Genomic DNA, 14,065 nt, shown 5'->3' on the forward strand with positions numbered 1-14,065 from the left:
CGACAGGTATCTCGATGGGCCAAAGGGGCCGTGATCTCCCCTGCCCCACCCCGACTCTGCTGAATATTCCCATATCTCTAAAATGCAAGCAGCAAGTTTAGCGCAAAACCGGACTTCGGGTGAGTGGGTTATTTCAGGACTTAATTTGTTGCACTTCGTGGCATCCAGAAATGGCTAATAGGGCCTCCCTGGAAGCTAGGCAGCACTCTGCAGGGAGGGTTGGGGCCAGCACTTCCGTAAGTGGAGGAAAGGGTTTTTCGGGGCTTTCTAACGTAACAATGCTATTTGCTAGTACATGTGTATCAAAGTGGGCAGTAAACATGGACGGCTGGGCAATGGCAGGATAGGTTGGAAAGGGAAAGGCAGCCACAGAAAACCGGAAAGGGTGGGAGAAGGGGGCTCAGAGATCCAGAGGCAGGGCTCCTCGGGGCCTGCACTCTCCTGCCTTGACCAGGGCATGCCTTCACATTGGGCTGAATGTGGACAAGGCCAGCTGGGAAATTTCTGCATTATTTGGAAAAAGCCAACATTGGGAGTACTGACACGGGCCCCTTTCCCGTCCCACCTCAGCTCCTCCTGGGAGTGATGAAATCATCGGAGAGAGGAAGGGAAAGTGGAAGTATCTGGTAGGCTGTGGGTCTAGGGCATTTGTTCTTTCCTTCTCTTGCTCTGATCTCATTTGGCGCCTGGGGGAGTTCCTTCCAGGGAGGCATCTTTGGCCCTAGAGAACTCACAGAAGCGGAGCCAGAGTGGATCCCAGAGGAGAGGAAGCAGAAACTGTTGGCTTTGGCTTTGCTCAAGGCCTGGAGGGCAATTGCAAACAAGACCTTCTTTTTGGATGACCCAGAGCAGTTCTCCAGAGAGAGTTAGGCAGGCATTCTGGGCCAGACTGCCTGGGAGGGAAGACTGTGCCTTTGGCCGGGGTGTACTCGATCTCCTGACCACCAGAGAGTGGTGGACTGGGCACAGAAGTCCAGCAGAGCCAAGCGTTTCCTCTGGGATCTACTTGGTCAGGAGCTGTCATTTTTCTCAATTACCCAAAAGACCCTGTTACACAAAGGTCAAGCCAAGTGGGATTTGCTATCATTTTAATTTGTCCCACTCCACTTGTATTTTGTTTTCCAGGGGCAAGACAGAACTTGTGTAAGGTCGTCGATGGCAGGAGACTTAGAACTGGTGCTGAAAAGGAGATGTTGCTGAATCGCTCTTGCTGGACTCAGCTCAGTCAGTATTGCTCACTGTTCCAGCTCAGTTTTACCAGTTTTCCTGTCCAAAGGTTCGCACTGTGGGCCTTAGCTTTAGCCTATTGTGGAGAAACGTTTTGACGCAAATAAAAACATGTAACTTGCTTTTCACAAACATTTTATATTGGCAAAGAAAACAGTAGGTAGTGTATTCTGCTTTAAGCAAACCCAACATATGAACGGATTTACAAACTAGGGGTGGATTATTGGCAAAACACTTCAACGTAAGTCTTTAAATAACAAGATTTTTTTAAAAAACAATTTATGCATTTTTAAAAAACGATTTATGGCCAGGTTTTCAGAACACATCAGTCACATTAACTAGCTCACGCCGGCCTCACTGTCAGATACATGACAGCTTACTGTCTGAGTGCAGGTCTACTTCCTTGAAAGATCTTCTGGTCAAATGTATTATAAGCAACAGGAACAAGAACAAAATAGATGGTCCAATAGCTTTCCATTCTATTCAGCTTCCAACAAAATGATAACTTATTTAGGTAATTCTCACCCTAGGGTTATGGGTAGAGCTTTGTTAGATATAAAGTGAGACGATAGGAAACATTTTTAAAGAATGAACAGCTTTCACAGCAACTGTCTATATCAATCACATTGTTATTACAACATAGATGAGCTGAAACAGCATTTTTTACAGATTTGGAAGAAAGAAACCCCTAAAGAGAAACCAAGCATATAGAGGTAGTTGAATAGCAACGGGGGAGGGGGGGAGCATTATCTTAATTCCCCTTTAAGTTTATTACAGTGCGAAAGTAAAATGGCTGCTGAACAAACAAGTGGACTCACAAACACACGGACACATTTGCCACTGTTTGAGTGGCCTGCTTGATATTTTAATCCTGGCATGACTGAGGACTGCCTGAAATGATGGAACTAGTTTATCTAAGATAAGCCTATGATGCCACATTGACCTATTTGCTCTCCTTTTATTTTGTTGTTTATTGTTGTTGCTTTGACAATAGATAAATGTTAGGCAATTTTTAATATGACACAAGCTACAGCATTGCTTTGTAAACTTCTGTTAATCACATTTGCTGCGACAAATTTTTAACTGCTACAGTCATGAAGCAAAAGCTTTAAAAGGACACCAGGAACAGAGATTAGAGGCACTTCTCTCTCAAGGTTAACTTAGCACATTGAAAAATAACCATTTGTAAGTGAAAACAACTTCATTTCACCTCTGGATGTGCACCACCCAGATTATTAAACAGTTGAACAGTGGGAGCTATCCGTCTAAGAGGAACTGAATGCATACATTTTACATGACTCCTTTTCATTTTTTCCTCTCTGCACTCAGGAAGGGCCACAAACTGTAGCCCATGCAGCTGGCTGCTTTTCAGAACTGCTTTCAATCCTAAATCAAAACCTCATCCCTCAAGCCCCAGATGGGCTGAAAAATCTGTCTTTTTCCATTATTTGGGCTGCCTTCCATTTGCATCTTTATTATACACCTCTGCTATGATTTTGCCTCGATAAACAGAAATGGATGCAAAGTCAACATGTTGGGAACTCAAGAACTGAGTCCTCGAATGAAGTTCCCAACTTGGAAATGGGAGTTGGCAGGGGGGACACAGTCCCCGACGGATTCTGGTCCATCAACAGCATGCCATCTGTTGACAGTTAAGAGACCTCTGGGTGCTGTGAACCAGCCTCAGGAGCTCCACTGCTCTGACGGCCAGTCACAGGGGATTATCTGAGCCCAGGCCAGCCCCACAGGCAGAGCTGGAAACGCCATGGGGCTAGAAGCAGTCAGCCTTCAGAAAAGGCAAATTCTCAAAATAGTCAGTTCTCTGTCCCATTAAGTCAGGGGCAGGCACACTTTTCTCCAAGTTGCCTATAGAAAATTAGTTTATCATTTCTCATTTTCTACATTTTGCTGGTTATTAGCTAGCAGCAGTAGTACAGTACAAAGCAGAAAGGCATAATATCTGCTTGGTACCTAATATATATATATATATATATATATATATGCACACATATATACATATATACACACATATACACACACACACAGAGAAAATAATCTAGGTATAATCTAGGTTATAATAAGAAAATTAACCAAATAAATGGCACAATCTACCAAGGGGGAAGTCTTATACTTCTGGCCTAGATTTAGCCTTACGTCTTTTCTCTGTACATTCTTCATACTCAAGCTTGGCAGCAAAATCAATTTATAAGTGGTGAAAATGGTCATGTTCAAATGACTACCCCATTCAAGTACATCCCAAAGAAAGCCAAGGCTTTATCAGCCTTGCATCTTGCCTCCAACCACTGCTGAAACAAAAGAAAACAACCCAAATGTGTATTTAGGCTACTGAGAGTACAATGCAATTCTGCCCAGCCAAGATCTATGTTTGCTGGAGTTAGATACTCATTTATCAACATGAAATATTCTGTAATGTAGAATTTCACTTTGAAAAAATCAAACTTCCCTTTCTACCTAGATTAAGTGAAGATGTGTGAGGTAACTGAATTTTACTTAACCCTCCACTGCCATTTGAATTGTGAGCTTCTGGGGCTCACTTTTGTGACTCGGTTGCCATGCCTATCTAATAAAATGATGTGTAACATAAACTGTTTAAAATGTTAAAAATCTGCAAAGTAAGGGGTTCAAAATCAAGCTTGGCTATTAACTGGCTGTGTTACCTGGGCAAAATGTCTAACATTGCAGGACCTCAGCCTTCTCATCTATAACATGGGGATGGTAACTGATCTCACAGGGTTTGATGTGGAAAATAAGTGATTCCACGGACTCATGTATGTTCATGGAATGAACCTGGAATCGCCTGGCTCAGTGCCCGGCACACAGTAGGTTCGCAAAAGATTTCTGTTGCGGCAGCAAAAAGAAATCCCGTGAACTAATAAGCACAAAAGTCAGATTGTAAAACTCGTTCACTCTGGCATGGCCAAGGTTTTTAATACTTTTTGGAGAACAAGATGAGCTGGTTATTCTAATGGAGCTAGAACTTAAGGCTTCCATTGTATCAGAAATTTCAGACCTCCAAAGAGCACTACTTTTTAGTCCTATTGAAATACGGAAAAATGTACTGGCCCAGAAGTCTCCCTTGTCTCTGACCCTCATTTGTTTTCTAGTCTTTTCATTTTCCCAAACAGACTTGGCTCCAAAAGGAATTAACCGTAAAGCGTCAAGTTATGGTCCGAAAATCAGTGGTGTGGATCCCCCCAACTACATTTAAAGGGGTAGATATGGGTACTGTGTGTAAAGCGTTTTATGCAAATGTGGGCCCCTGATGATATTCTGTAACTATGAATAACCTAATCAAAACTATTATTTTTCGAACGTCTCCTAGGTGCTAGGCACTCTGCTAAGTGATTTACATATATACTACCTTATATAACGTTCATAGCAACCCTATATGTGGCACTGATCACTACCATTTGCGAGATGAGGAGCCTGGGGCCCAGAAAGAGTTAAATCATAAAACAAAAACATCTACCAAGAGGAGATGCTTATGACAATTTCTTTGCTGCACTTACACTAGATGACAGGAAAATATTTTACTAGGACTGTGCTACGACCTCATGGTTGGGCACCAAGTGGGAGGGGGAGCCTTTAATTTCCTGCTCCCTGAGCCTTGCAGAATTTGCTTGGGCAATAACCATGCCTATACTTCCATTCTTCACTAGCCTAGACTGGCTGCAAACATCAAGCCTGGTAACATAATGCTCTGACAAAATAGCATCCATTTAGCCAAGTGCAGAAAAGATCGGAGGGTGCCTGGGTGGCTCAGTTGGTTAAGCAACTGCCTTCAGCTCAGGTCATGATCCCAGGGTCCTGGGATCAAGCCCCGCATCGGGCTCCCTGCTCGGCGGGAAGCCTGCTTCTCCCTCTCCCACTCCCCCTGCTTGTGTTCCTGCTCCTGCTGTCTCTCTCTCTGTCAAATAAATAAATAAAATCTTAAAGAAAAAAAAAAAAAGAAAAGATCATTTGGTTTCTGCTTATGTGAATCTCTTTTCTGTTGCCTGGATCATCTCATTCTCCCTTCTCTGTTTCTGGACAGAGGTGGTGATGGAAGAAGTCAGGTTGGTTACTTGAGGCACTAACCTCTCCTGGACGGGGTGGATGGGCCGCACTGTGTCCGTCCAGCATCATGTGGGGGGTGATGTGCAAGACGGTGCGAATGGCAGGACTCACATCTTGCCTATCCTAATCTCTTCACCCCGTCATTGTGACACCCCATCCTCACAGCATTTTTCAGATTCTCCTGGCACTAAAATAATCACACTAGCTTAGTACTAAGCAGGCTAAACAGGAGCTCCCTCTTCCCTTCTTACCCACTATTCTTCCCCTATATTGAAATCTTTGACCTATGGCATTTGGGAGGGAAGGCAGTGCTTAGATAAAATCATGGATTCATTGTTTCCTTTAAAGAGATTTACAAACCAAAAAGACAGTTTGTCTGTTTTTTTTTCTTTAAGTGTTCTACTTTTTCTACTGGCTTCTTTGCACTTTTAATAACAAACAGCCCTTCTTGACACATTTCCACACATGCTAGCCAGGTCGTGATCTTCAGAACCCTGAGAAGAGGTGGGGTATGGAGGCTATGATATGTCAAACTGAAAACCATTCCCTCTGAAGGGTTAAAAATCATCCTGCCTCAAAATCCCACTCTTAACTGCACTGGGGAGAAACGATATACACTTGTAATTAGATTGTTAAGATAAATGCCTATAACAGATTGTACCAAAAGACGCCCCTCTGATTCATTTCTTCATTGAAGGAAAATCATTCCTTCAGCCCTGCTCTGTATAACACATAGAAAATGGAGTATTTTACCTTACCCTGGCTTATTCCATAATGTATGCCAAATCCCTTGCGTATCTTATATTGTTGAATTCAGACTGAAAGCCAAATGGAACCTGTGAAGATCAGCAGTCTCAGCGTGACTCTGAACTTCCTTTAAGCATCCAATGGGGTAGATACGAACATGGTTCGAGAGCTGGTTCGAGAAACATAGTAAAGTGTGATTAAAGCAAAAATGGCACATTTCTAGTACTGTTACTTCCCCCTAGGTACATGGTAAACCACGTTAATAAATAAAGCAACTGGCATTTCAGTAACATACACTTAAATAGTTACAAACATACATGTAGAAAAAAAGGATACAGTAGTGCAAAAAAATAAATTATTAAAACAGAATGTAGGATGAACATTATTTTACACAATACTGTATAAAACCTGAACCATTTGGAATGAGAACTCAAGTCAGTGAAATAACACAGCAACATTATTAGCATCTGTGCTTCACATTTCAACCACACACTTAACTATGCAAGAAAGAAAATTAAAGCAAAACCACTTTAAACTTTCAGGAAAGTTTATGTCGAAATCAAATTAATTTTTTTCTTCTGGGCTTTTAAACACCTCTGCTGAGCATGTAGTTGTGCAGCATGTCAAGAAGCATCTTAAGACAGAAAGTTTCAAACAGGTCCCATGCTTTTGGTCTTTCTACACATTTTCTCTCTGTGATCAACAGCAGGGAAAGGCCTGTTTGATACTTCCTTCTGTTAAGATGTTATTGCAATTAGATATATTTACAAGATGACTCCCCCAGGGGCGGTGGGGAGGGTGGCGGCTCCTCTTCGGCAACCCGCTCTCACTAGTTTTGGTTTCGGGATATAAAGGCCAGCACTCTCCGAATACCGTTCAGTCTGTCCTTTAAGGACCTCATTGCAAGGAATGGGAGCTGAGCTCGGCTTTCCAGTGGAAGAACCGCTAACGTCCACCAGCACCAGGCTGGACCATTTGGGTTAACCTACAACAGAGAAACACAACGGGTTCATCCTATTCCCACAGAAGGGAGATCAGGCTGCAGGTTTCCCAAGCCACAAGGTAAACGTCCCAGGTGGAGCTGCTTCTGTGTACGGCAGACGCTGCTAATTACCCCCAGGTCTACTTCCCCTTATCTGAGCCGGGCATGTAGCCACCCAGAAAACAGGCTGCGTTGCAGCAAGGGGAGTCCACAAGACAGAGTTCTGGCTAAGGAGATATAAAGGGAAGTTCTACGTGTAACTTCTGGGTCATGCGCCAGGAACAGGGCGTATGCCCTCTGCCTTACTCTTGCTCTCTTCTCCCCAGCTAGAGCGTGAACATGGTGATGATCAGCCTTCTTCTATCCGGAAGACGGGGCAACATTCTAAGGATGGTAGAGCTTTGTGAGGAAGGAGACTGGATCCCTGAATGATCTCATGGAACAGAGCTGCCTTAGCCCTCTAATAATGTGGTTCAAGCTACAGTTATTTTTAGCAGTTGTCAAAGCAAACCAATCAATATCCTAACAGATACCCTATACCTGCTAGCCAGTGTGATTCTGTGAGCTAGAATATCCGCTACTCAGTCTGTTCCATTTCGAAGATTCTGTTTAGGTTCTTTGGACTGACACATACCACATGTGGGCATTCAATTCCCATGATCCCTTGGGCTCGGCATGTCTCTTAACTCCCTTTATTTCTCTGCTTCTGGTTGAAGGCAATATAGTCCACATATGCCATGTACATATGGCCACAGCGAGCTTCTCCTCGGAAACCGAAGCCTATGATCCACAGCCCCAAAGCACAGCAATCCCACTTGGCAAAAATTCCAATTAGAGAACACATTCACATTAGAAATGTATTTGGTCCCCAGGTTTCCTTTTTAATAAAGACCTTTCCCGTCCCACATGACACCTTCACCGAAATTCTGTTTGTGAGCAGCTTCTCAGGCACACGTTTTAGACACTGGCGACTTATTTCCTACAAAGCCTGAAATGAGCTCTCGGCTCACAACTTTCAGAAGATTGGTTTAGGACTATACAGAACCCCATTCTGGTCAGACCACCTACATATGGGACTATTTGCCTCCAAATTGGTTTGCCTGATTCTCCTCAAACCCTGCTGCCTTCTTGGCTTCTCTGTGCCTGATAGCTTCATTTGAATTCTTTTTTGTCCCTCACTGTGAGCTGTAACAGGCTCTCCCTCCTATTTTTAGTTCTGAATATGAAATTGACACATTCTAAACTTTCTTTCCCAGGGCCATTAACAAAGATATTTAAGCTGATGTTAATACTTGCGGCTGTTTCTGAGAAATCTCCTCCCGAGGCTTAGAACATTCTTATTAATGGGACCACTGGGGCTGCAGCCCTGACTGGATCAAACTGGATGATTTTGTTGTTGTTGTTGTTGTTGCTGCTGCTGCTGCTGCCAAAGCAACATGATAACAGTTCTAATAAGAAAGGAAATGAACCCAAGATTTCAGCTTTCTGTGTCATCGAGCCCTTATGAATCATTCTGTGGCATCTGTGTTTTCTCTTGTGGAAGATGCTGTATCATTGCTGATTGCTACCTTCTGCCTGACTGAGGGAGAATGCTTTCCAGAAGGTGAAGGGGAACATTACACTTGATCATGAGCTTGCTCAGAGCTCTGATGTAGTCCTGAGTCACAGTGGCCCAGAGCCAGGAGCTGGGTCACTGGGAAGCACTGACTGGCCATTCTCCCTTCAACATTCACGATGCCTTTGCATGGGGGGAAAGAGCCACCTTTGTGGTCTGGAGAAAGTGAGACATTTCAGCCCATTAGGGAACAGACTGGTGTTTTACAACCCCAGATGCAAGAAGAAGCAGGGACTTTGGAGACCTCCTCATCCACCTCCCTCATTGCAGAGCTGGGAGAAAGGTTGAGAAAGGAGAAGTGATTTACCCAAGGTCACACAGCTGGAGTGGTAAGGACCAGTCTCCTGGCAGGGAAATCAGAACATGCATATTCTGTTTTACTATTGTGACAGAGTCAGGAATGAGTGAAAGTAAAGAATCAAAGAAGTCAGGGAGGTGATGAGGTAGGGGAGCCAGCTCAGAATGTAGGAGAGGTGATCGGGGGCAAGTATTTGACTAGGTTGTCTCCAGCCTTGTCCTAGAGAGAGAGTATTGTCTGGTTTATACCAGGCAGGCAAAGCTTGGTGAAACTTATCTCCACTTTCCTGAAGAGCTTCTGATCTGCAGCTTGATCTCTCAAGTGGACCTGTCCCCCCAGGAAACAGACTGATCCAGTAGAACCTAATGAACTGCTTTCTAGTATAATTCAGCCAAGCGTAAATTTAAAGATTTGGTCTATTTGCTCAGGAACTGCTCACCCCTGATGAGAACAATGACAAGGGTCTAGACCTACAAGGCTAAGCAGGGAGGGACCCAGGTGTGACAAGATTCTGGGGTCTTGCAGTTGGAATCCTGTAAGGTAGCTGGGTCCCATCTCCTAGCTCCTGCAGCAATGGGAGAGAGGGTTATGAAGTTCCCCAGAAATGGAAAGCTTTGGTCTCAGCTCCCAGGATACCCTTCTCTTAAGCTTGGCCTTTATGTGAATCATGTCACTCCCACACATTACCGTGGTGTGAAACTGGACTCCCACTGAAGGTTCTTCTGTTGATGGCATCTGTGTTCCCAATCTCTCACCTGACATACCTCTCAAAACCTTTCTTGGATCCAAGTTCCTACTGCTTTACTTTATTACTCCAATTCTGACTCAGGATCCTTTGGGTCTTACCCATGATGCCCACTGCCCAGCCAAACAATACCAAATTGGATCCATCTTCCTCTCTGCTCTTGATCTGCCAAATGGCAGCTCTGCACCCATCTAATCCCAAATCCTAGGATCTCTCATCTGGTGGCGGCAGTCCATTACAAAGAGACATTTTTATATACCTGGGGATCAGCATCTTTCTCTGGCATTGGACCAAAGTGACTGAGTATCCGATTCTTCAGAGATGATTTGAGCGAATGAAACCATGATGACGCTTGCTCATAGACACAATTATGTAATCCCATGAGCTCAGCATAATCGTCTCCTTGAACCTGAAAGTACCAAAGTGGAAATGAAGCACTCTGTATCTTCTCCACCACCGCTGAAGCTGCTGCTGACACTGACTCCCTTTGGGCATCCAGCCTGCCTCCCTAGGAAGGCTCACCCACCCGGCCTTCTCCTGTGTGGCATGTGAAAGGCTCCTCAGCCAGAGGGTGGACTGTGTGTAAATACTGCTAAGGGTGGAGGAAGGATAAAGTTTTCTCTGGGTCAATTAGCTGAAACAGCAAGACAGACAGAAAACCAGAGGTGCCAACTGGCTTGAGTGGAGGCATGCTGTCAAACTAGCTTATGCTGCTTTATGCCTCTCTCCTTTTCATGTCTTATATCTGGCTTCCCATTGCCCACTGGGAGAAGAGACATGAGTGTGTCTGTGTCTCACTGTGTAACTCTATTTTACAAGTCAAATACATTCATTCACTGATCAAACATTTACTAATCTTGTACTATGTAGTGAATGTAAATATAAATGAACATGGGATTATTTACCCATTAGTCCAGAACACCAAGGATTAACTGGACATGTTATCTTTCTGCTTTTTGGTATGATGGGCTATAGGGAAGAACTCTTAACCAGGCTGCACATTTAAAAATACAAATGTACGGGGGCTCCTGAGTAGCTCAGTCAGTTAAGCGTTTGTCTTTGGCTCAGGTCATGATCCCAGGGTCCTGGGATCGAGTGCCACATCAGGCTCCCTGAGCCTGCTTCTCCCTCTCCCCCTGCCTGCCATTCCCCCTGCTTGTGCTCTCTGCCAAATAAATAAATAAAATCTTTAAAAAAAATACAAATGTACATGAGAATCTACAATTATCTCAAAAGAAAAAGTTGGAAAATATGAATAAATTGATACATAAAATGCACATGTGTAGATGTCATAGCTCTAGATCTATCCTTTGGTATCTCTGGCAGAGATCTAACTCCTAGGCTGAATGGGCCCCAGGTTTGTTGGTCTGGCTTGGTATTTCTCATGCATGAATACAACTCAGCAACTAAGCAGGGAAAGCCAGGACACGGGGTGCTCCTGGTGCCATTCTACAATCGAACAGCAATCCAGCAACATTGAATGTTGCTGGCACAGTTTGGTGAGAAATCCCAAGGCCCCCAACAGTGCTGAGAAATTCTTTTGCAAACATCTCTGTGTGCCAAGCTACAGGGATAACCTGGCTTTGGGATTCTTGGCACTGGCCGCCCTCACCTTTTGGTCTTCAATGTATTCAATATCGGCTGTATTGTAACCATCTCGATGGCCCTGATGGAGGACCTTAAAGCGCCTCTTGCCTATGCTGTCCACCACTGAGCGGCCATCAGCAAAGAACTGAACATTTCTGATCTCCAGGATGCAGCCGTATTCCGCGAACCTGCTGTATAGGGTATGCGTAAAGACGTAAATTCTTGAGTCATTTCTGTGGCCTGGCCCTGAGCCATTTCTGTAATCCCAGGCTGTGCCTCAAGGGACTTCTGCCTATTTGCCTGTCCTGGGGTCCACAGCGGCAACGACACAACAGGCAGTGCCCGTGCAAAGAAAAATCTTTATGCAATAATATAAGTGCTCCCATGTATTGAGCAGACGCTATGTATTAGGTACTGTGCTCAGTGCTTTATGTGCACTAACTCACCAATCCTCCCAACAAACCCAGTGAGGTAGGCACTATTATTGTACCCACTTCAAGGTAAGGAAATTGAGTCACAGAAGTAACTTGCCCAAAGTCAAACGTGCTCTAAGGCTGGAGCCAAAATATAAACCCAGGCAGTGTGACTCCAGGGCCTACAGTCTTATAGTAAAACAAATTTTATAGTATATACCACTCGTATAACAAAAGATTAATCCTGGGGTTCCTTTATATAGGCAGCCTATTACATGGTATACTAGGGGCCAAGGAGACCCTGATCTCTATAAATACTCATGGTCATGAACTGACCAAATCTCAGGAGCTGTGCCTCCCCATCTCCGGGGAGCACTCCAAAGTAAACCCAAATCCCTCTCCACCCAAACCTCCCTTCACTCTACAATAGATCTCCACTTACCCTTTGACAGTATCTCCAAGGCACATGCCAAACTGCCTTGTGCCTGTCTCAATGCATCTACGAATCATCAGACGGTAACAAGGCTCAAAGATGTGCAGAGGACAAGGAACGGTGGGATAGGCCATAGTACACACGAAAATAGGCACGTTCTTATTTAAGCTGTCAGGAAGAGCAAATGACATGGATTTCTCAAAGCAATGGAGAACACAGAAAGGTTGGTCAAACGTCACCTTGTGGTTCCCCCACAGGAAGGCAAGGAGACCTCAAGTTTTGACGGCTGATAAAAAAATTCTGAGATGCAACCAACACTATGGGCTGAGTCCCATTACCTGGTGCAGAGGTTAGCCTAAGCGCTGAGAGATTGAAACTGATATTCTATACATTCTAATTTGGCTAAAGACGTCCTCTAGTACCTTCACATTGTGGGCGATAGCTATACCTCAAATTTTTTTTTTATTCTCTCTACTCAGAACAATCTCTTCAGGTGTTGGGCTGGTGGTAAAGGTGGACCCAGCCCTCCAGGGGGATGGTGGAAAAATCTGTGCAAGGTCTTCATCAGCATCTCAAATCTGCAAAGCCCCCAGGAGATCTGCTTGGCAAGCCCAGCTAGAAGGAGGAGGGAGCAACAGAGAGGCAAGTGTAATCTAGCCCAGTGGATGCTCAAACGCTCCTGTGCATCAGGCACCAGGGGCCCTTAAATCCAGACAACGGGCTGCAGGACCCCCCCCGAGATACTGGTACATTAGCTCTGGAGTTAGGACCCAGGAGTTTGCCCTTCAACAAGCGCCCATGAAGAAGCAGACACACAGCCTAACGGGAAACCACCAACCGGGCCAGCTCCTCGTGGATCACTGTTCTCGTCTTTGTCTGGTAAATCCAATACTGGAACCTATCAATAGATACAAGACCATCTGCCCAAATCCCCGAAGTCTTCAGTTTACGATTTCTTTAAATAGGTATCCCTCTAGTATATTCCAGTGTTTATTAATAAGACATTAAATGATATTGGAGAGAAGGGCTTGGAGAAACTCAAGGTGAATTTAAGAATCAGAAATAAAGATGTTCTGAGTAGATCTACTATAAGTCAATGAGAAAAAAAAAAGGATTTCATTTCTAGCTTCTCAGGAAAACATATCATTCAAAGTGAGAGGCTCACTCAAACAAACCGGTGGCAGTTTAGAAATGTTTCCCCACAGGGTGGGCAGAAAACCAGAGCAGCTTTTGTCATCAGGCACCTCGCCCCCAGAATGCTGTGAGGATTCCACTGGGGATCGGGAGGTGGGAGGGCAGCAGTAGGAGAGGTGGAAGTGAGAGACTGCCTCCTGCTTTTTCTAAGTGAGCTGCTCTTCCAGCTGGGCGGAAGAGGCCTACTTCCATCCCCATCCTTACCCTGCATCTCCCACGTCCCTGGCAAAGGAAGCACAGAACAAGCAGCTGTCTCACTATTACCATTTATTAAGTACTTAAACGCATTTGATCTTCATAACTAGTCCGTGAGGTAAGAACTGATCATTCCCAAGCTACAGATGAGGAAACTGAGGTCCAGAGAGATCAAGTCACTTGCCCAAGGCCCTGAAGTATACTTGCTTTGTGGCAGAACTGGGTCACAAGCCCAGGTCTGGCTGGCACCAAAATTCTTAACCTCATAGCACCTTCTTAAGTATTTGCAGTCTTCTGTACATGCTGTAAGTTCCCCTGATTTAGATACTCCAATTTACTCCTACCTCATAGCACCTTCTTAAGTATTTGCAGTCTTCTGTACACACTGTAAGTTCCCCTGATTTAGCTACTCCTATTTACTCCTACCAGCAACACCCAGTTACAAGTGCCAAGATGTGACCTGGCCGATGGTTTGACTTTCGCTTCTTCAGTGGTGTGTTGGTAAATGCTGAACAAACTGGCTTTTGGTTGGGGGAAGCTCTGGCTTATAGC

General features: G+C 44.5%; 1 protein-coding gene across 1 annotated transcript in view; it reads right to left on the bottom strand.

Annotated features, from left to right (window-relative positions):
• Positions 1–1,345: 1,345 nt before the first annotated feature.
• Positions 1,346–14,065, bottom strand: part of LONRF3 (LON peptidase N-terminal domain and ring finger 3) — a 137,019-nt gene continuing 124,299 nt past the window's right edge. Inside the window, exons 15-18 of the mRNA XM_088028536.1 lie at positions 12,134–12,292; positions 11,304–11,469; positions 9,951–10,100; positions 1,346–7,036 (exon numbers count right to left, since the gene is read on the bottom strand). Coding sequence (XP_087884662.1) covers positions 6,881–7,036; positions 9,951–10,100; positions 11,304–11,469; positions 12,134–12,292 — 631 coding nt within the window. The 3' untranslated portion in view covers positions 1,346–6,880. The remainder of the gene's footprint in view (positions 7,037–9,950; positions 10,101–11,303; positions 11,470–12,133; positions 12,293–14,065) is intronic.

The sequence above is a fragment of the Eumetopias jubatus genome, unplaced genomic scaffold (assembly GCF_037043125.1).
Source record: "Eumetopias jubatus isolate StellerSeaLion01/CBP00866 unplaced genomic scaffold, mEumJub1_p1.0 scaffold_11, whole genome shotgun sequence".
Lineage (NCBI taxonomy): Eukaryota > Metazoa > Chordata > Mammalia > Carnivora > Otariidae > Eumetopias > Eumetopias jubatus.